The 21,064-nt window shown below is 38.1% G+C and overlaps 1 protein-coding gene across 2 annotated transcripts in view; it reads left to right on the top strand.

The window, feature by feature from the left end:
* Positions 1 to 1,095: 1,095 nt before the first annotated feature.
* Positions 1,096 to 21,064, top strand: part of LOC114748857 (transcription initiation factor TFIID subunit 2) — a 37,340-nt gene continuing 17,371 nt past the window's right edge. The window contains exons 1-10 of one of the 2 annotated variants that reach the window (XM_028937317.1): positions 1,096 to 1,299; positions 1,487 to 1,823; positions 2,271 to 2,416; positions 2,542 to 2,608; positions 10,141 to 10,340; positions 10,433 to 10,586; positions 16,362 to 16,446; positions 16,567 to 16,658; positions 18,880 to 19,005; positions 19,111 to 19,164. In XM_028937317.1, coding sequence (XP_028793150.1) covers positions 1,184 to 1,299; positions 1,487 to 1,823; positions 2,271 to 2,416; positions 2,542 to 2,608; positions 10,141 to 10,340; positions 10,433 to 10,586; positions 16,362 to 16,446; positions 16,567 to 16,658; positions 18,880 to 19,005; positions 19,111 to 19,164 — 1,377 coding nt within the window. In that variant the 5' untranslated portion in view covers positions 1,096 to 1,183. The remainder of the gene's footprint in view (positions 1,300 to 1,486; positions 1,824 to 2,270; positions 2,417 to 2,541; positions 2,609 to 10,140; positions 10,341 to 10,432; positions 10,587 to 16,361; positions 16,447 to 16,566; positions 16,659 to 18,879; positions 19,006 to 19,110; positions 19,165 to 21,064) is intronic. The other variant, XM_028937316.1, reaches the window with a different exon arrangement.

The following is a 21,064-nucleotide window of genomic DNA, read 5'->3' as shown; positions in this document are numbered from 1 at the left end:
AGATCATTCTAGTTATTATGGGAAAAAAACCATTTTAGTTACAATAATATAATTATAATATCAAGATTTAAAAGAAAACTAACTCAATCACTCTTTTTCAATCTACATTATCTTTACCACACACTGGGCTCGCATTTCCAAACTTGAGCATCCCTCATTTTGCATCTCCAATCCCAATTATTCGTCGCCCACTATAATTCAAGCCACATCTCTTTGGTTAGCATAAAACTTACCAAAGAGGGAGAGAATTAGGTGACAATAAGGATTCAAACAGATTGAGCACTTAAATGCATAAGATATCAATTTCAAGGGTGCCACCGTTGATCTTGTGCCAATGACTTTTTTAAGCCCACAATACTTGGCCACATCCATCACCCTTTTAAATCGCTTTAGACGCATGACACCCTATGACACAATAGATTAAGAAAAAAGGATTGTCCTTGTGAACCAAATTAGACGGCGACAGAGGGACAAAGCTGAACACTAATTGAGATACAAGTCCTAACACCAAGGAAAAGGAAGGCATTTTTATTCAAATGCTATATAGTAAAAAAAAAATTACTGAAATACTATAAGGTAAAAAATGTTTATCCAAATGCTGCACTTAAAATCACTCAAGCTTGAAACTGGTTTAAATTTGCATATAACTCGTTCAAAATGATTTTACTTTAATATTTCAGTAAATTTCAGAACTGATTTATGAGAGACAAAGAAACTGCAATGGAAAGAAAGAGAAAAGGTGATACGAAGGGCGCATCTGCAGACGGAAAAAAAAACAAGAGGGAGATTGTATGGGGAGGCTTTGGCTAGAGATAAAGAGAGTGAGATATTATTTTTATTAACACTAAAATTATAGTAGTATTAGATAGCGTAAAAGTGTAAATTTATTTAATACATATAAAAAAAATAAAATTATGAGTAAAATTGTACTCAAAAAATTATTTACCCTGACATCCACATTTTTTTAGTGTTATTTGGTGAGCTCTCCGTAGTCCGATTAAAACTGGTGATATTAATGTACGGCAGAGGATTGGACGACAACGTGGGGCACATCGTCACTCCACCTGGCGATCCAAAGTCGCCTGCTGGGGAGGCCGTCTATAAAGAGGGCGTCACCTTACCCGCTCACAGCGAAAGAGGGTGTAGGACCTGGGTTTTGCTTGTTCTCCAGCTCTGTTTTCTAATGGCGAAGCCTCGCAGGCCGAAGAACGAAGATCCCAAGCCCGAAAATTCTGGTGCTGTAGTTCACCATCAAAAGCTCTGCCTCTCCATCGACGTGGACAAGCGTCTTATCTACGGGTTCGTCTCTCACATTTCGTGTTTCATTGCATTCCCTCTTTCGCTTAGTTTGCATTTCTAGGTATACTGGCACGAAATTGGTGTTTTCCCTGCGGGAAGGTCGCAAATTAGGTTTCATTGGTTTAAAGCGTGCGATGGAGTATTTTTTAGCGGTATTGAGGGGAGGTTTTGACTCTGGGATTTACAGGTACACTGAATTGGAAATTGCGGTGCCCGAGATAGGGATTGTTGGCCTGCACGCAGAGAATGTAGGCATCGAAAATGTCCTGGTTGATGGCGAGCCGGCGGACTTTGAGTATTATCCGCATCATCAGCAACAAGTGGAGAATGAAAAGAGATGGGGCTCGGCATTTTCTCCTAGCTCGGCTGCAGATGCTGCAGCGTCGGTTTATTTGTCTACGTTAGAAAAGGAACTGGTCCCAAATTTACTAATTAATTGCTGTAAACCTTTCAAAACTGACAATGAACAGCACGAGCAGCCCGTTTCTGATAATGGGTTTCTTTCTTCTGGAGAGGACAAGCAGGTTATTTTCTTTCTTTCGCGACTTAAGTTCTCTATCTAGATAGTTTGGATTCTTTACTATTTTTTGATGCAATCTCCTGCTTGGGTTTGTCTCATAAAGATATTGCTTTTCAAGGATCACAGAGCATTGATTTATTGGATTTTACTCTGCGTTCTCACTGTTAGATAGCAGAAAGTTGGCACATGGTTAAGCTCTGTGTGAGCGTTAAGTATAGCAGATCAGAGGAGGATGTTATAAGTGCTAGCTAATTATGTATACTTACATACTTTTGCGTGAACAAATGGAGGGAGAATGCATCTATCACACACTGGAAAATTATCGATCATGTCTGTCATTAGTGTGTAGTTAGCATCCATCCTGATGTGTTATTGGTAGTATGCACAAAATGAGTTGCTGTGATGAGGTTTATTATTTGTGTTTTCTCATGTAGGTTGATGTTGGGTGCAGAATTTAAGGATTGTACGAATTGATTATTGGATAGACAAGGCGGAAACAGGGATCCACTTCAAAGATAGTGTTCTTCTTACTGATAACCAGATAAGAAGAGCAAGATGTTGGTTTCCATGCATAGATGACAATTCGCAACAATGTTGGTATGAACTGTTTAATACTCCTATGTGTGTGTAACTACCTGTCTGCATTTTGAATATAATAATATTTACCATCTGTAGTTACTTCATGATCTAAAAATCTTTGTTATTTTTATTTCAATTATCAGTTATGATCTGGAGTTCACAGTTGCACATAATCTGGTGGCTGTCAGTGCGGGAAGCTTACTATACCAGGTAATAATGAATGAGTTTTCTTTTTTAAACTTTTGCTTGCTGATTCTGGTAGCATGTGCAACTGTTTTGAGGAACCGAATGTTGTTTATTGAATCTGGTTATCCAAATATTACGTTCCTACTAAATATGTTAAAATTGCTTGTATTTCCAGCTACAATGTCATTGGAAAACGTTTAGTGAGCAATTTGCTTATGGCTTAATCCCAAGGTGGGACATGATGGGAAGGATTTTGCATGATTTGTCACCTTCTTTTGCATGACTAGGGTTTTGACGTCTTTGCTAACATGTGGAATTGTACAAAGAACCAATGTTTAAAACGGCCAAAAACAAAAAGATGCAATATCAATTGAAAAAGGGTGAAATGAATTAAAAAGTTTGTATGGGTATTTCTTGATGATTTTCATTTAGTGGGAACCTGTGTACGTGGATGACCAAAATCAGGAAGGAAGATATTAGTCCGGGTCTTTGTTATCAATACTCCTGCCTGAGCCAACTTATTGGAGAAGTCCATGGGTGTGTTTGCCAGCTTACATACCGACCTTCTTATTTCCTTTAGCAAGTTGAGAGTGTGTTTGTGTTAGGATAGAGAACCCTTAATATGATCGACTTATGTACATGGATCACTCCCTTAGAGATTTCAAAGCCTGTAGATCTCTAACTTTTGAACTCCTTGCTCAAGACACCTTTAACATGAGATATTTCTACCTTATCAATTCGAGTGATAATTATAGCATTTACATAAACTCAACTACATCAATAATGACTAAAACCTTTAACACTTTAAATGAGGTCAACTACATGGATTGCACAACACCATTGGGCTCTATCATATCTAACTGTTCAAATATCTTATTCACCATTCGATCCCATTATATAAATTGAAGTGATCATATTGGTTTCTCTCTATATTTTCTTATAGGGCTAAAGATCATTTGCTCAATGCTCCTCAAACCTCACTGACACATTTAGCAGCCTTCTTTGCAACCATCTGAAACATCTTAGTTGGTTTTCTACCATTTTCTCTTTCAATAGCTACTGCACCGATTTTCCTTTGCATGCACTCATTTTAGATTTTGCCTTTTTTTATATATGCTCATCTATTTTTTACTAAAACACATACTTGGGGCCAACATTGTGAGGAGAAATTCCTAGTCTTGCAACCATGTGCAACGAATCACATGACAAGCCGATGACACAACAAACTGATGTAAAATCTTGTTATGTCAATCACAATACACAAAGCTTTCAAACATTGTAAGAGTGCCCAATATACATAACAACAAATCCCTAACTAACCAAGTACCAATTTAACCGTATGTTGGTCACAATCACAACTACCAACAGGAATTTCCATAATCCAATTAGATATCACTTACATAAAACTCTTAAAATATCTTTTAGTCTCCAACAACAATCCAAGTAGTTCTGAATATTAATGGTATGGTTTTTAGATATGCACATCTTAAGACAGACGTCACCTATTAACTTACCCTATGTTAGCAAAAGCTAAACAGGCTCAAATGAGGTGTTTCTAGCTGTTCAAATTTGTAGGTAACTTTCTTAGATGATAGCTAAGTATGAATAAAATTTTGGAGACAATTTCTCATAAGGTACAAACCTACTGATTGCATGCATAGTGCATGTTCCAACTCCCCTTTATGTCTCTAAGCAATGCCAGCTTAATGAGCCTTCTTTATGTCTCTGTGATAGAATAGTAATTTGGAATGAGCGAGAAAGAGGGAGAAAGTTGGAGAAACCAAAAGAAGAGAGGGAAATCTAGAGAATTAGGGGAGACACAGAGAGGGAGACAAGAGAGATGGGGGGAATTAGATTCTGTTCACTCATTTCATCCATAAAAGGAATTAGCCAAATTAAGAGTGTTAAAGTGAAAAGATTTGTAATTCATAATGTTCTTATCTAGATTTTTATGTTATTATTTACAGCTCCTCCAGTTGTAGTCCAAGTGATGTTTTAGTTGCTAGAGTGGACTATTGTTAGAGTGAAGCAAATCACGATTTATCCATTACTTTTGTAAATATGTGTTTAATTACTTTAATTCTAGTGTTTTGGTTTAACAATCTGGAGCAAGAATACAGAGTTTGTTTTTTCTTTTTCTTTTTTCTTAATTTTTTTCTATATATATAGCATGATGTACTTACTTGTCTCTTGTTAGTGATTTATGTTTAAAGAGTATTGAAAATTCACTCTAGCATATTATTTCATATGATGTGGGTACCATTTATAGAGTCTCATACCATCTGGTTACAATCAAATAATAATTGAAAGATATTGCAATATCACAAGAAATCAGGAATTTATTGCCTAGCTAGAATCATGGGTAATTAATGGAGAGAATAAGGAGAGAAAATTAGGGAGGAGATCAAGGGCTTCTAACACTCCCTCTCAAGCTGGAGAGTAGATGTCAACCATTCCCAGCTTGCTTCGAAGCCCTTCAAACTTGACTCTGGCTAACGGTTTGGTCATGATGTCAGCAATCTGATAAGTTGAACGCACATAGTTCAAGTTAATGATGCCATCCTCGACCTTTTCTTTGATGAAGTGCCGATCAATGTCAACATGCTTTGTTCGGTCGTGATACACAGGGTTCTTGGTCATTTCAATGCTGGCTTGATTGTCACACCAGAGATTCATAGGTCCTTCATAGGAAATTCTCAATTCCTTCAGAAGTCTAATCACCCACATTCCTTCACATACCCCAGGGCTACAGCTCTTAGCTCAGCCTCAGCACTGCTTCTTGAGACTACTGTCTGTTTCTTGTTTCGCCAAGTGACTAAGTTTCCCCAAACATAAGTACAGTATCCTGTGACAGATCTTCTGTTGTCCACAGCTCTCCCATGATCTGCATCAGTGTAGACCTCTATGCTCCTTGTACTCCCCTTTTTAAAGAATAGTCCTCTTCCAGGGTTGAGTTTGAGGTAGGTGAGGATTCTGTGTACTGCTTCCATGTGTTCTTCCTGGGGTTGATGCATAAATTGGCTTACCACTCCAACTGCATAGCTAATGTCAGGCCTTGTATGAGTCAAGTAGATTAGTTTGCCCACAAGTCTTCTGTACCTTTCTGAGTTAACTGGTGTCCTTTTGGTTTCACTTCCAGATTGCATGACTCTTCCATAGGAGTCTCACTAGGTTTAGCCCCAAGTATTCCTGTTTCGTGGAGTAAGTCCAGTGTGTACTTTCGTTGGGACACACTTATACCCTTTTTGGATCTAGCAACCTCCATTCCAAGAAAGTACTTCATTTGGCCTAGGTCCTTCACTTGGAATTCCCTAGCTAGGGCTTTCTTGAGATGGGAGATAGAAACCTCATCACTGCCAGTTATGACTATATCATCCACATACACAATTAGGATCGTTACCTTTCCATCACTGTGTTTGACGAAAAGAGTGTGATCAGCTTGTCCTTGAATGTAGCCAAACCTTTTGATCGCTTTGGCAAACCTGTCGAACCATGCTCGTGGAGATTGTTTCAAGCCATATAATGATTTCTTCAATTTGCAAACTGAGTTGGGTGGAGCTATTACTCCATCTGGAATTTCCATGTACACTTCCGCCTCCAAATCTCCGTTTAGGAAAGCATTCTTCACATCTAGCTGATGTAGGGGCCAATCAAGGTTGGCAGCTAGGGACAGGAGTACCTGGATGGTGTTGAACTTTGCCACAGGAGCAAATGTTTCTTGATAATCAATCCCATAGGTTTGGGTGTACCCTTTGGCAACTAATCTTCCTTTGTACTTGTTGATGCTATCATCAGGATTGAATTTAGGGGTGAAGATCCACCTGCAACCCACTGCTTTCTTGCCCTTAGGAAGTGTGGTGATATCCCACGTGTTATTCTCCTTCAAGGCTCTCAACTCCTCATATGCAGCATGTTTCCAATTAGGATCTGTTACAGCCTGTTGAAATGTTTCTGGAATTTTCACCTGTGAGCTATTCACTACAAAAGTTTGCATTCTCGCAGATAAATTGCCATAGGAGACAAATTTTTGAATAGGATGCTGAGTACACGATCTTACCCCCTTTCTAAGTGCAATAGGCCATCCCAGCTCTTCAGGATCCAACTCCGGATTGGAATCATGTTGCTGCCTTGGAATGGAAGGAACCCTACTACTACTGTCCTGTTCACCTGATTGAGGACTTGAGTGCTCTGTCACCCCTGCATCAATTTCAGCATTGGTTTCCATTGGGTGAGGGGTGTTTGTGGAGTTTTGGTGTTCTGGAGAAGGTATAGTAGTAGGGGTTTTTGGTTCCGTTTCCGGCTCAGGGATGTTGTCTTGAGGTGGTATGGTTATAGGTTTGGATGTAATTAGCCATTCTACTCCATGGTGCTCCCCCTGAATGGGTAATTTGGGATAGTAAGCATCATCCTCATAAAAGACTGTGTCTTTGGAGATTATAAGTTTTCTGGTGGTGGGACAATAACACTTATACCCCTTTTTGGTGGAGGAATATCCGAGGAAAATGCATTTTTCTGCTCTAGCACCTAGTTTGCCTCCATCATGTTTATGGACAAAGACGACACACCCAAAGACCTTTTGAGGGATGGTATTGATGATAGGTGAAGTGGGGTAAGTCTCGAGGAGCTTTTGAATAGGGGTACTAAAGTGGAGAATTTTAGAGGCCATGCGGTTGATAAGATAAGCTGCGGTTAGTACAGCATCTCCCCAAAACAGATTTGGAACATTTCTTTCCATCATAATAGCTCGGGTTACTTCCAAAAGGTGTCTATTCTTTCGCTCAGCAACTCCATTTTGTTGAGGAGTATAAACACATGAGGTTTGGTGATGGATTCCCTCCTGCTCAAGAAATTCCCTAAAGGCTCCACTCACATACTCTTTGGCATTGTCACTTCTCAGGACTTTGATGGTAGTTTGGAATTGGGTTCTCACAAACGAGTAAAAGTTTTTGAAAATTTGTAGGGCTTCGGATTTCTCTTTCATAAGGTAAACCCATGTGACCCGGGTGTGATCATCTATGAATGTGATAAACCATTTTGTGCCTGTTCGGGTGTTGGTTTTGGCTGGTCCCCAAATGTCGGTATGGATCATTGTGAACGGGGTGGAAGGTTTGTAAGTATGTTTGGGATAAGAGGCGCGAGTTTGTTTAGCAATTTGACACGTTTCACATTGGAAAGGAGAAGAATTTTTATTGAATAAAGTTGAAAACACATGCTTCATATAATCAAAGCTGGGGTGGCCTAATCTTTGATGCCACAACATTACATTTTTATTCTGAGAGTTGGAGCTAACCATAGCTTTCTTTGCTCCTGCTATCTTCATATCCTTTCCTTCAAAGTAGTAGAGTCCATCCCATTCTTTAGCAGTCAAAATCTTCCTCCCCGAGGTCGAATCCTGAAAAACACATTTAACATCATCAAATATCACCCGACATGCTTTTCCTTTAGTTAATTTGCTCACAGAAATAAGATTGCAAGTAAGAGCAGGGACAAACAAAACATTATGGATTTCCAGATCTTCAGATAGAGCCACACTGCCAACACCCTCAACTTTAGTATACAGTCCAGTTGCCACTTTTACTCTAAGGTTCTCATGGCAATATTTGAGGGTTTTGAAGAAGGACTTATTACCAGTCATGTGATCTGTAGCACCGGAGTCAATAATCCTAGTCTCATCACTAGTTACCATTGCATTAAGGGCTATAATGGAATTACCTGACTGTATCAAGTTCACGTTGGGAACAGATTTTGATTTGTTTTGTTTTTCAAGTATCTTACGAAGCATTTGAAGCTCTTCTCTGGTCAACTGGTCTCCATCATCACCTTTTTCTTCAGAGGAGGTGTGGTGGCTCTTTCTATCTTCCCGTTGTTTCTGTTTCCCTTGAGTTGGTTTCCCATGTAGTTTCCAGCATTCATCTCTGGTGTGGCCTCTCTTGTTACAGTGGTTGCACCACTTGTTCCCTTTCTTCTCAGGGCCCTCTGATGTCTGGAACCCCCTCGTCACCAATGCCGAGCCCTCTGCTGCGGTCAGGCTACCTTGGGTGAGGTGTCTTCGGCTTTCTTCGAACTTAACCATACTGAAGACTTCAAATAGGGATGGCAGCGGCTTCAGTCCCATAATTCTCCCCCTCACTTCTTCAAAAACATCATTCAGGCCCAACAGAAAGTCATATGTTCTTTCTCTTTCCACCAATTGTCTGTAGTAATTAGCATCATCCATATCCTTCCAAGGATGTACTTCAAAGAGGTCCAATTGCTGCCATATCTTTGTCAACGTACTGTAGTATTGAGTTACAGTTAAGTTGCCTTGTTTCAGATCTTTGAGCTGCCTCTTTAGATCTAATAAGGCTGCAGTGTTATCGAGGGTAGAGTAGGTCCGCTTAGCAGCATCCCAGATTTCCTTGGCTGTGCTTGCAAGAAGGTATCCTTCACTGATTTCGAGAGTCATTGAATTGCACAACCAAGACATCACCTGATTATTTTCAGCGAACCAGGTATCAAATTTGGGATCATTATGTGAAGGTTGTGTTGCTTCTCCATTGATATACTTCTCCTTACGCTTCCCACGCAGATACATTAATATACTTTGAGACCATTGGAGATAATTGCTTCCATTAAGTTTGTGGGCTACCCCCATAGCTTGAGGTTCAGCGGCTATTGTCAAGTCTGAAGAAGGAGTAACCACTGGTGAAGAAGGAGTAGCTTGAGTATTTGAAGATGTACCGGACATGAGGACCCTTGGAATATTGCGAACAGACCCAAAAAGTGGTGGGAATTCTGGGTTATCCATCTTCTGGGTCTCTGGGAGGTACTGGAGGTCTCTGGCGGCGGCGCGTGGGCGGCACGCGCTGGTACAGTGGCAGGGCGTGGCGGCGCGTGGGATTCACGCACGGAGCTTGTAACGGCGCGTGAGAGTCACGCGCAGCTCCGTTGGACGTCGGCTTCTGGGGACGCCGGTGAGGCCTGGAGGGGTGGTGTCGTCCACGGACCACTTCTGGTTCCAGTTTTGAGGACGCCTCACTCTCTCTCTCTCTCTCTCTCCTCGCCGTCTCTCTCTCTCTGGCTTACGGCAGACTCTCCAGGACCCTTTCTGGGCTCACACGCTCTGATACCATGTTTAAAGAGTATTGAAAATTCACTCTAGCATATTATTTCATATGATGTGGGTACAATTTATAGAGTCTCATACCATCTGGTTACAATCAAATAATAATTGAAAGATATTGCAATATCACAAGAAATCAGGAATTTATTGCCTAGCTAGAATCATGGGTAATTAATGGAGAGAATAAGGAGAGAAAATTAGGGAGGAGATCAAGGGCTTCTAACAATTTACATTGAAATCAGTGATGGAAACAAGTTTTTGATCATGGTTTCTATAAAATGGATTAGAGATCACGGTTTCTCTAAAATGGATTAGCTAAGTTAAGACACGCTTGAAGTGAAAAGATTTGTAATTCATAATTTTCTTATCTTGATTTTTTCTTTTATTAATTGCATTTCCTCCCTTTGTAGTCCAAGTGATGTTTTAGTCACCTTTAATAATTATAATTTTGTAGGTTCTAAGCAAGGATAATCCTCCTCGGAAGACATATGTCTATAAATTGGATGTTCCTGTTGCCGCTAGGTGGATATCTTTGGTTGTTGCCCCATTTCAAGTTCTTCCGGATTACCAAGTTGGTCAAGTATCTCATATATGTTTGTTACCAAATCTATCAAAGCTTCGGTATACTGTGGAATTTTTCCATAGTGTGTTCAGGTTTGACATATTTTAATTGGTATATTCTGGGCTGTAACTGGTTGCTTAACTTATAACTATATATAATTGATTTTTATTTTGTTGGTATGCAGTTGCTACAAGGATTACCTTTCTGTGGACTTCCCATTTGACTCGTACAAGCAAGTTTTCATAGATCCAGAGATGGCAGTTTCGTCATTAAGTTTAGGAGCTTCCATTAGTATATTTAGTTCTCAAGTCTTGTTTGATGAGAAGGTTATTGATCAGGTCAGCTTGTTATTTAATTCTGTCTTTTTAAGATTGTTTTAATCAGATTTTTTTATTTTTTTTTCCTTTTGAGTCATCGCTTTCATGTCTAAGGTGAAGAATGGGGAAGCCATTGTTGTGGAAATGATCATGCCAATCAATGAAAAAGCATCATGTTTGGACTTCATTTTGATGTACGCATGATTCATAAAGATTATTCTAAGATCACAATGTGATGAAAACTTGATATAAGATGCCTGAGTTCCATATTGAGTTGGATGGGATGCATGAGGCATTCAAGTAATTTGGTTGAGATATTTATAGTTGGGGATGCCAGTAGCCTAGTGCCACACCACTTGATTATCCATGTGGGATGTTGAAGGTTGTTAAATAGATATAATCTGATATAGAGTTTAGATGCTCTGAATCAATATATTATTAACATACGTAGAAGCCACAAGACCTAGGCTTAGGAGATACACTAGGATCGGCCAGATTACAATAGAATCTAGGTAAATCAAAGTAACAAATCAATAATTCAAAATCTAACTAATAAGCCATGATTATAGGAATCACATTAAATTACTAATCTAATTAACAAAACAGAATATGGGCTTAAGGCCCATGAGCGTCAAACTCAATACTCCCCCTCAAGTTGGTGAATAGATGTCTATCATTCCCAAATTGCTTCTAAGTTCTTCGGATTGTGGTCTTACTAGTGCTTTGGTGAAGAGATCTCCTACTTGACAGTGTGAAGGAACATGAGCTAGTTCAATAATTCTTGCATCTTCCTTTCCTTTGATGAAATGCTTGTCAATATCCACACGCTTTGTTCTTTCATGATGAATTGGATTTCTAACCATAGCAATAGCAGACATGCCATCACACCTTAGTCTTATAGGTGTGCTTGGTGCCAGTTTCAAGTCTCTTGGCACCCGGATGATCCATAACCCTTCACAAACTCCTTGAGCCAGGGCTTGTAATTCAGCTTCTGCACTGCTTCTGGAGACTACTGTTTGTTTCTTAATTCTCCATGTTACTAGATTGCCCCACACCATAGTACAGTAACCAAAAGTAGATCTTCTATCCGGTAGAAAAACCCCATGATCAGCATCAGTGTACACAACTATCTCCTGAGTCTTACCTTTAGCAAAGTAGAGACCTCGGCCGGGGGTCATTTTTAAGTAATGTAAGATTCTATAGACAACATTCATGTGTTCTTCTAAAGGTTCATTTGTGAACCGACTTACAACACCAACAGCATAGCTTATATTAGGACAGGTATGAGAAAGGTACAAAAGTTTACCAACCAGTTTTTTATATCTATCAGTATCAACTAGAACTGATTCCTTCTTTGGTCTGGTTTTCTTCTTACCTTTTTCCCTTTCTGAGATGTCTTCATCTTCCTCCTCCTCCTTTTTATCATCAAGCTTGCAAGCTGGTTCCATTGGCGTCTCAGCTAGTTTAGCTCCTAGCATTCCTGTTTCTCTCAACAAATCTAGTGTATACTTTCTTTGTGAGACCACAATTCCCTTTTGAGATCGTGCTACTTCAATTCCCAAAAATATTTGAGGCCTCCCAAGTCCTTGACCTCAAATTCCTTTTCTAGGAATATCTTGAGTATTGTAATCTCATCTGTGTCATTACCAGTCAAGATTATATTATCAACATAAACAATAAGGATTGTCACCCTACCTCTTGAGTATTTTACAAACAGAGTGTGATCGGATTGGCATTGAGTGAAATCGGCCCTTTTGACTGACTTAGTAAACCTCTCAAACCAAGCTCTAGGTGACTGTTTCAAGCTATAGAGAGATTTTTGAAGTCTGCATGATAGGTCAGGGTTTTTATACTCAGAGAATCCTTGTGGAACGTCCATATACACTTCTTTTTCTAAGTCTTCATTCAGAAAAGCATTCTTTACGTCAAGTTGATGTAAGGGCCAATCCAAGTTGGCTGCTAGTGATAGGAGTATTCAAATAGTGTTTTGTTTTGCTACTAGGGCAAAAGTCTCCAGGTAATCTATACTGTATGTCTGAGAGTACCTTTTTGTCACTAGTCTGGCTTTGTACTTGTTGATTGTCTCATTAGGGTTATATTTCTTGGTGAACACCCATTTGCAGTTGACTGTTTTCTTTCCCAGTGGCAATGGCATGATTTTCCATGTTCCATTTTTTTGTAGAGCCCTTAATTTTTCCATGATGGCCTTTAGCCAATTTGGGTCTCGATTAGCTTCTTCAAAGCTGTTGGGTAATTTTTCATCTGCTGTTTTAGTAACAAAACTCTGCATACATGGAGATAACTGATCACATGAAACAAAATTACCAATAGGATGCTGTGTGCATCTTCTACCCCCTTTCTAAGTGCAATAGGCCGCCCAAGATCATCAAAACTTGGAGTTGAGTCCTGGCGCTGCCCAGTACTAGGGGCTTCTTCTGGATTTATTCTTGTCTCTTCTGCTTCAAATTCTGCATCACTCAGATCTGTTCCTCCACTATTCTGAGAGGTGTCACCAGTATCTACCAAGTCCCCACTGTTTAGATTTCCATGTTTTGAGCTGTCTGCCCTTGGTCTAGCCATATCCTCTTCCATTTCAGGTCTGGTTCTGGTATACAGAACAGGGATTTGTAAAGGGATTTGTGAGTTTAGTTTTTGTCTTCTGGTATTTGTTTCAGGTTTGGTCGTGGTGATCTCAAGAAACTCCCATTCCCTCTCGGTCTCTCCCTGAATGGGTGTTTTGGTATAGAAGCTAAGAGTTTCATTGAATGTAACGTTCATGGAGACAAAAAATTTTTTGAGAGTGGGTAACATTGATACCCCTTTTGAGTATAGGAATAACCTAGACATGTGCATTTATAAGCCCTAGGATCAAGTTTCCCACTAGAATCATTGTGAACGTAGGCCACACACCCAAAGACTTTCTCGGGTAAGCTATTTTGGAATGGATTAGTAGGGTAGGTTTCGGTTAGAAGCTGAATGGGGGTTTTGGAGTTTAGTGTTTTGGAGGGCAGTCTATTAATCAAGTGGGCAGCAGTAAGCAAGGCTTCTCCCCAGTAGTATTTTGGAACATTATGAGCCATCATAAGGGCCCTAGTTATTTCTAAGAGATGCCGGTTTTGTCTTTCAGCAATTCTATTTTGTTGGGGTGTGTTGACACAGCTTGTTTGATGAATAATACCTTGGGCTTTTAGGCAAGTTTGAAGAGTGGAGTTGGTATATTCAGTGCCATTGTCACTATGCAGAACTTTGATGGAAGTCTAAACTGGTTTACAATCATTTTGTGGAAGTTTAGGAAGGTTTGAGTGAGGTCAGATTTCTCTTTTAGGAGGTATACCCAGGTAACCCGTGTGTGATCGCCTGTGAAAGTGACAAACCATTTGGAGTGGGTTAGATTTGCAACACGTGAAGGGCCCTAATGGTCACTGTGAAATAATGCAAATGGCTTAGAGAATTGATGAGGATGAGGATAATAAGAGTTTTTTGTATGCTTGGACAGCTGACACACTTCACATGGAATCAAATCAGAAATTTTATTCATAAACTGTGGAAATAACTTTGACATGTACTTAGAGCTTGGATGACCTAGTTTGTAGTGCCATAATAATACTTCTTTATCAGAAATCTGAGTGGAAAAACACTTTCTAGCAGCAACATTCAGGTTGATTGAGGATTTCAGGTGAGATTGATCTTCCACACAGTATAGCCCCTCTAGTACTTCAGCAATGCCAATCGTCTTCCCCAACTCCAAGTCCTGAAACACACACTGAATAGCAGAGAAATTAACATGACAATTCTGTGAGATAGTGACTTTATTCACTGATATAAGATTGCGTTTTAAATTTGGAGTATATAACACATCTGTAAGCAATAGATTATCAAATAAGGATGCTTCTCCAATCCCTTCAACCTTGATAAACTTCCCATCAGCTACTTTAATAAATATTAGATGCGGACAAGGTCTTACATTGTTAATAAGTTTTACATTACCAATCATGTTATCAGTAGCTCTTGAGTCACCTATCCACATGTGTCCATGATGAACATTATATTTGAGGGCTAGAATGGCATTACTTGTGTAAGTAACGTTGCCAATAGCCACTAACTTTGCTCTAGTATCATGCTTTTCAAGTAATTTTCTAAGGAATTATGCTTCTTCCTTAGTTATAGAGGACCCAATCTCGGCCCCAAGTTCAACATTGTTTGCAAAGGCCTACCCTCTTGTCTGCCTCTCCCTTTACTGTTTAAGGGTTTACCATGAAGTTTCCAACAGACTTCTTTGGTGTGAACAGATTTTTGACAATGATCACACCACCTCCTCTCTTCTTGCCTCTATTAGCATTTGATTGTGCTTCCTTGGACACGAAGGCACTGTTGTCAGCTACTGATGGGTTAGATTGCTTGGAGGTGAGAGCTGTTTTTGGCTCTCTTCTTGTTTCACAATAAAGAATACCTTTGCAGACTTGGGAGTGTTTTGGTACTCATAATTCTTCCCCTAGTATCATCGTAGACTAACTGTAGACCAAGTAAGAACTTGTATACTTATTTTTCTTCCTTTATCTTGGTGAAAAGTTGGGAATCAGGGGGGCAGGTCCATTCGTAGACATCATAGACATCTAGTTGCTGCCACAAGGTGAGAAGTTTAGAGAAATATTTAGTGACAGTAAGGTTACCTTGTTTCAGGTTGTCAATTTTGGTTTCAATATCCAGAACAGTGGCTTTGTTTTTCATAGAGGCAAACATGTCTCTCGCTGCCTCCCAAACTTCTTGAGCTGATTGGAACAGCGAAAAACTTGTGCTAATATCAGTGGTCATGGAATTGACGAGCCATGATTGTACCATCGAATTCTCCGTCTCCCATTCACCATACTTCGGGTCTGTAAGTGAAGGTTTCTTCTTGGTTCCGGTCAAGTAGCCAGCCATCCCTTTTCCGGTGATATATAGCCTCACTCTGGAGGCCTATTGAAGATAATTCTGACCATTCAATCTGTGAATGTTTACAACGGCAGGTGGAGCATCATGTGGCGTGCGGGAGCCTGCCGTTTGATTCACCGGTGCTGTGGTGGTGTTGTGCGAAAGGGTTCCTTAGCCTGGTGGGTCCAGTCCAAAACCGAACCGTATCATTGCTGTGGCTCTGATACCATATAGAGTTTAGATGCTCTGAATCAATATATTATTAACATAAGCAGAAGGTACTTATAGCCGCAAGACCTAGGTTTAGGAGATACACTAGGATCAGCCAAATTACAATAGAATCTAGGTAAATCAAAGTAACAAATCAATAATTCAAAATCTAACTAATAAGCTGTGATTATAGGAATCACATTAAATTACTAATCTAATTAATAAAACAGAATATGGGCTTAAGGCCCATGAGTGTCAAACTCAATATCTGATCTCTTGTTTGAAATCATATGGGATTCTTTTTTTCTTTTTTTTAACTTGAATTCATCTAAGATTTTGATGCTTCATCAATAAGTTGAGTTTTGAAGTGGCTTGCTGGGATCAATGTGTAAATTATTGGTTATTACTTATTAAGACTTTCTTTCTCAACATTTGATGACTTTATTTTCTGTGCCACCAGTTATGTGTTTTGCTATCTCTGTTGTTCTGTTTGTTTACTATGGATAAATGCATTTGCGTGATGATATTTTTCATGCATGCGGTTGGGAGTGAAGTTTGAACTGTTTTCATCTTTAATTGGTTCATTGAATTATGTTTATTCCATGTGAGAATTTTTAGCAAATAATTAACCTGCCTCTTTGGCTTTATGTTGACCAGTAGCTTTTGTTGTGACAGACTATTGATACGAGGATAAAACTTGCATATGCCCTTGCAAGGCAGTGGTTTGGTGTGTATATAACCCCCGAGGCAGCAACTGATGGTAACTTAGTGGAATATGTTCTTTTACATTGTTTCGTGTTCATTTCATGGTTTCTTTTCTTCTGTTCAAGTTTTATAGAAATTATATTTTCATTAACTCAATTAATGTGCATGCTGTCAGAGTGGCTCTTGGAAGGGCTTGCTGGTTTTTTGACAGACTTCTATGTGAAGAAACACCTAGGAAATAATGAGGCACGTTACCGAAGGTACAAGGTTGGTATTCTAATTGGGTCGGTAAAGGAATAAGTTAATTTAGAGGAATAAGTTATTTTAGTTCTATTTGCTTTGCTTTAATAAAAGGCTGATTAGTTTTAACATTATTTTTTTGGATGACGTTTCTGCATCTTTTAGGATTACTTAAGTGTTCTATTTTTAGTAGAATAAAATCAGTTCAGGTGTCATGACTTGAACTATGATAGAGTTATCTGAGAGTTGTCTTTTAGTTTTTCCCCCTTTTGTGCATTACAAATGGCAAGCAAAGGAAAACGGTCAAAAGGACCTAGGACAGAAGCCTAAATAGCAAGAAATAGCAGTGGGATTATCCTCCAAGAAAATGATAGGTGTTATTTCTTTTAGCTGGAGTAGGAAGTATTCTTTCTTTTATTGTTTGCAAGTTTAAAACTACTTCTTTCTACGTGAATAAGTCCAAACAGTTATTAATGTTGGCAAATCTTTAGCCCAAGCAAAGCCTAACAATATCGTACTTAATTGTTGTGATTTATTTCCTTTTAGGAAGATTGAATGAGGATCAGCTCAAAATGTTTTGTATCTGTTTTGTTTAGTTTTAAATGTTTTTGTATCTGTTTTATTCCTGTAGTCCCCCCCCCCCCCCAAAAAAAAATATTTTCCTTGATTTTGTCTTTTTCAATCTCACCTGGTGAAGCTGAGACCTACATTCCACTTATGCTCTTATTATTTTATTTACTTAATTATTATGTATTGTGTGATTTTTTTTTGTTTTTTAAATTAAGTTAGAAAACAGAATCCTAGAATTTAGATTTATTCAATAAAATGTGAGATAGCTAATGTATTTTTGCTGCACAATGAAAACCCTATTCAGCGGTGAATAATATACATCACATTTTACCTCCACTCTCAACAAAGTTCATGGCTACCAATCCTTATGCCCCCCCCCCATGTCACTTAACAATTAGAGAAATATGGTTCTCAAAAATTTTAAGGTATTATTGATCATCATCAATAAAGGCTCTATAACTATTAACACCAACTGATTCCACCCAAACAACGGAAGTGATTGCCCCAAACCATTAAAACAGCCCTTTTTATGCTCCTCTAGCAACTTGGAACACGTCTAGTTTCCCTACTATACCCATTGGGCATAAATTGAATGGTAACAATTACTTTAAATGGTCTCAATTTGTGTTGATGTTTATTCAAGGGAAAAAGATGGGTTGGTACCCAATTAGAGAGGCCAATCAACTAGAATAAGGTAATCCATGATCCGAGGGAGAGAAAATTAAGAGATTTGGACTAAGTAAGATGTATAAAGAACGAAGAAAGGCAAAGTTTTGGTTATTGATAAAGATATTGAGCGTAGATAGGAGACCTACTCTTACAAGTTGTTTGATGATGGAAGCAGAGGTTAAACTTGGGACTTGGTGGACTTTTTAACTAGCAAAAAGGAATGAAATTTGGTGTTTTACTGTAGGATTTGGATTGGAGAGGCTAAAGCGTAAGATGATGGATAATGATACAGCTGTTGGACCTAATAGTATCTCTATTGAAGCATGGAAATATCAAGGCGAGGAGGGAGTGTTGTGGCTAACTAAGCTCTTAAATGAGATTTTACACTCCAAGAAAATGCTTGATAAATGAAAAAAAGTAAATTAGTCTGTTTATGAGAATAAAGGAGATATTTAAAATTGTACAAGCTATAGAGGGATAAAACTTATGGGTCATATGATGAAGTTGCGGGAAAATATGATTGAACATAAGTTGAAATTGGAGACTTGCATTTGTGAGAACCAATTTGGATTTATGCCAGTGAGATCCACAATAAAAGCGATTTACACACTTAGGCGATTAATGGAAAGATATCAAAGCAAAGGAAAAAAACTTACGATTTTTATTCATCTAGAAAAAGCTTATGATCGTATAGTAAGAGAAGTATTCTAGAAAGCTCTGGAAAGGAAAGGTATGTGTGTTGCATATATTAAAGCCATACAAGACATGACACCGTTTAGTTGTCAAGTTTTAGCTTAGGGTTGTTTTAGTAGGTTATCCTTGTTAATGTTTTGTGTTCCCCTTTTCTATGTTTTTGATGGACACTTCTTTGGGACTTTTATGGCTTGTTAAGCAACCACCTCCTATCTAGGAGCTAGTGAACCTGATCTTGGTTAAGATTGTGATTTATTATTATGCTATTTGCATTGCATATGATCGTAAATTTGCGCTGTTTGTAATTCGTCTGTAGGCCAATTGTGCTGTTTGTAAAGCAGATAATAGTGGAGTGACAGCTTTGAGTTGTTCAACATCTTGCAAGGATTTATATGGAACCCAATCCATTGGTTTCTATGGAAAAATAAGATCATGGAAGTCTGTAAGTTTTCTTTCATTCAGATAGCAACGTGTTAGCACAGCCATTTGTTTCCATGTTTGGTATGGAATGGCATAATTTATTTATTTTTTGTTGAAATTTCTTCAGGTTGCTATTCTTCAAATGTTGGAAAAGCAGATGGGCCCTGAATCTTTTCGTAAAGTGAGTTTCCTTCCCATCTTTGGTATTTTTTTTCCTGGTTCTTTTTTTTTTTTTTTTTGGTTTAAGTAGGAGAAGAAAATTTATTAAGAGAGAAGTATGCAGAGATGGAAGATAAGAAATCTTCAAACAAAGAAAACAAAAGCAGCAAATCCTAAGATACAGCTGAATAATTGAGATCTTTCCAAACTCCTTGTATGTGAGATAGTGAATCTCTAAAAAGATCATATGCACAGTATTATAGGGTAGGCATTAAGAAGTTATCTAATATAGTGCCGATTGGATTAGCAGTGAACAACTGTGATTTTAGATCGTTGTGAATTTTATAAGTACGACTAGCTATAAGTGATGTTGATTAATCGTGATTTCTGTTTGGATATGTTTTTTTTTAATAAGTAATTTAAAGAATTGTGATTATGTTTAGTTTTTATTTATTAAAATCATTTATAGATGTATAATTACCAAAAAGGATTGAATTTAATACATATTAAATACAATCATTTGGTGAGAGATTTTTGGAAGAGTGTGGGAGGGTAGATTGATGAAAATTAAGTTGATAAAAATTGATTGAGATTTTTCAAACACATAAGCTACTCCTTGGTGCTTATCTTAAAAGTGCGGTAGAAAAGTAAAATCATGATTTCATGAAAATTACCCAAACAAGATAAAGATGTTTTATAATCATTTATTTAGATTCAAACAGACTTATTTGAGATCTTACCGTTTAACCAAACAGGCACATAGATTTCTAGGGATGACCACGTCATTGTTTTCGCACACATTCATCCCCACTAGACAAAGCACAAAATCATAGGCGGAACATTGTCATGAGGCCAAACCCTTTAAATACAAGTTTGCAAGAACTAATTAGCACAGGTCCAATTCTCTCCAAAAATACGAAAGAGCCTATTTTAAAGATAACTCACTGCCAGAGTTTGATAAAGATGAGAGCGAATTCCAGACATTGAGCAATGGCATGAAGGCAAAAAGAAGATAAGGGAAATTGAAGGGAGACCGCAAATGATTATGGAAGGGTAAAGGGATGAGACAAAAATGGAAAAGGCCTTAGTTTTCTAAAGAAAAAAAACCTTGCCAAGCCAGGTTGGACCAAGTAGTCTTGAGGGTTAGGTCGACCCAGTTTAACTCAATGGTCAAGCCTTGTCTAGTTTGTAATGTTCTTTATTAGGTTCTTTTTTACTAGATTGGGCTTTATCAAACTAGATAGAGTTCACCTAGTTACATGATTTAATGCATGACTCTAGATGTGGCCATAACGCATTCAATGAAACTTGCAATGACGGTGCACATGGGTTGGTCTGAGTTGGGCTTCACCATCATGACTTGATGTGCAATTCAAGCATCAAGGTACCCAAATGTTTAAGATGGGTATAAGCCCAACTTGAAAATTTAGAGAAGGCTAAAGTATATTTTTAGTCATTTAACTTTGTACAAAGTTTTAATTTAATCCCTTAACTTTAAAAAGTATACTTTTAGGACTTTAAACCTAAAATTGGTAACAAAAAATGATGACATTAGGATGAGTTAAATGTTGATCCAACGCTTTCAAATGTTAACGTATTAAGTTTAATTTTTAAAACAACCATGATTGTTCCCAAAAATCATCATTTGAAGCTAACGATTTTAGAGTTAAAAGACCAAATGTATGCTTTTTAGAGTTGAGGGACCAAATTGAAACGCTATATAAAGTTAAAGGATCAAATGTATACTTTGGCCTATAAAAAATTATTTTAAAAATAGGAAAAGAATTTTAATCGTTAATACAAAATATAAATACCATCATTTAAAATGATTCCTTGTAAAACTAATATTAAGATCAAAAGTAGTCATTTTAAAAATTATATATGCTTAACAATCATCCATTATTAAATCAAATTGAAATTTT

The sequence above is a fragment of the Neltuma alba genome, unplaced genomic scaffold, assembly GCF_004799145.2.
Source record: "Neltuma alba isolate B1F8T4 unplaced genomic scaffold, ASM479914v2 tig00005837_pilon, whole genome shotgun sequence".
Lineage (NCBI taxonomy): Eukaryota > Viridiplantae > Streptophyta > Magnoliopsida > Fabales > Fabaceae > Neltuma > Neltuma alba.
The sequence above is the reverse complement of the archived record's forward strand: the minus strand, read 5'-3'. Positions and strand labels throughout refer to the sequence as shown.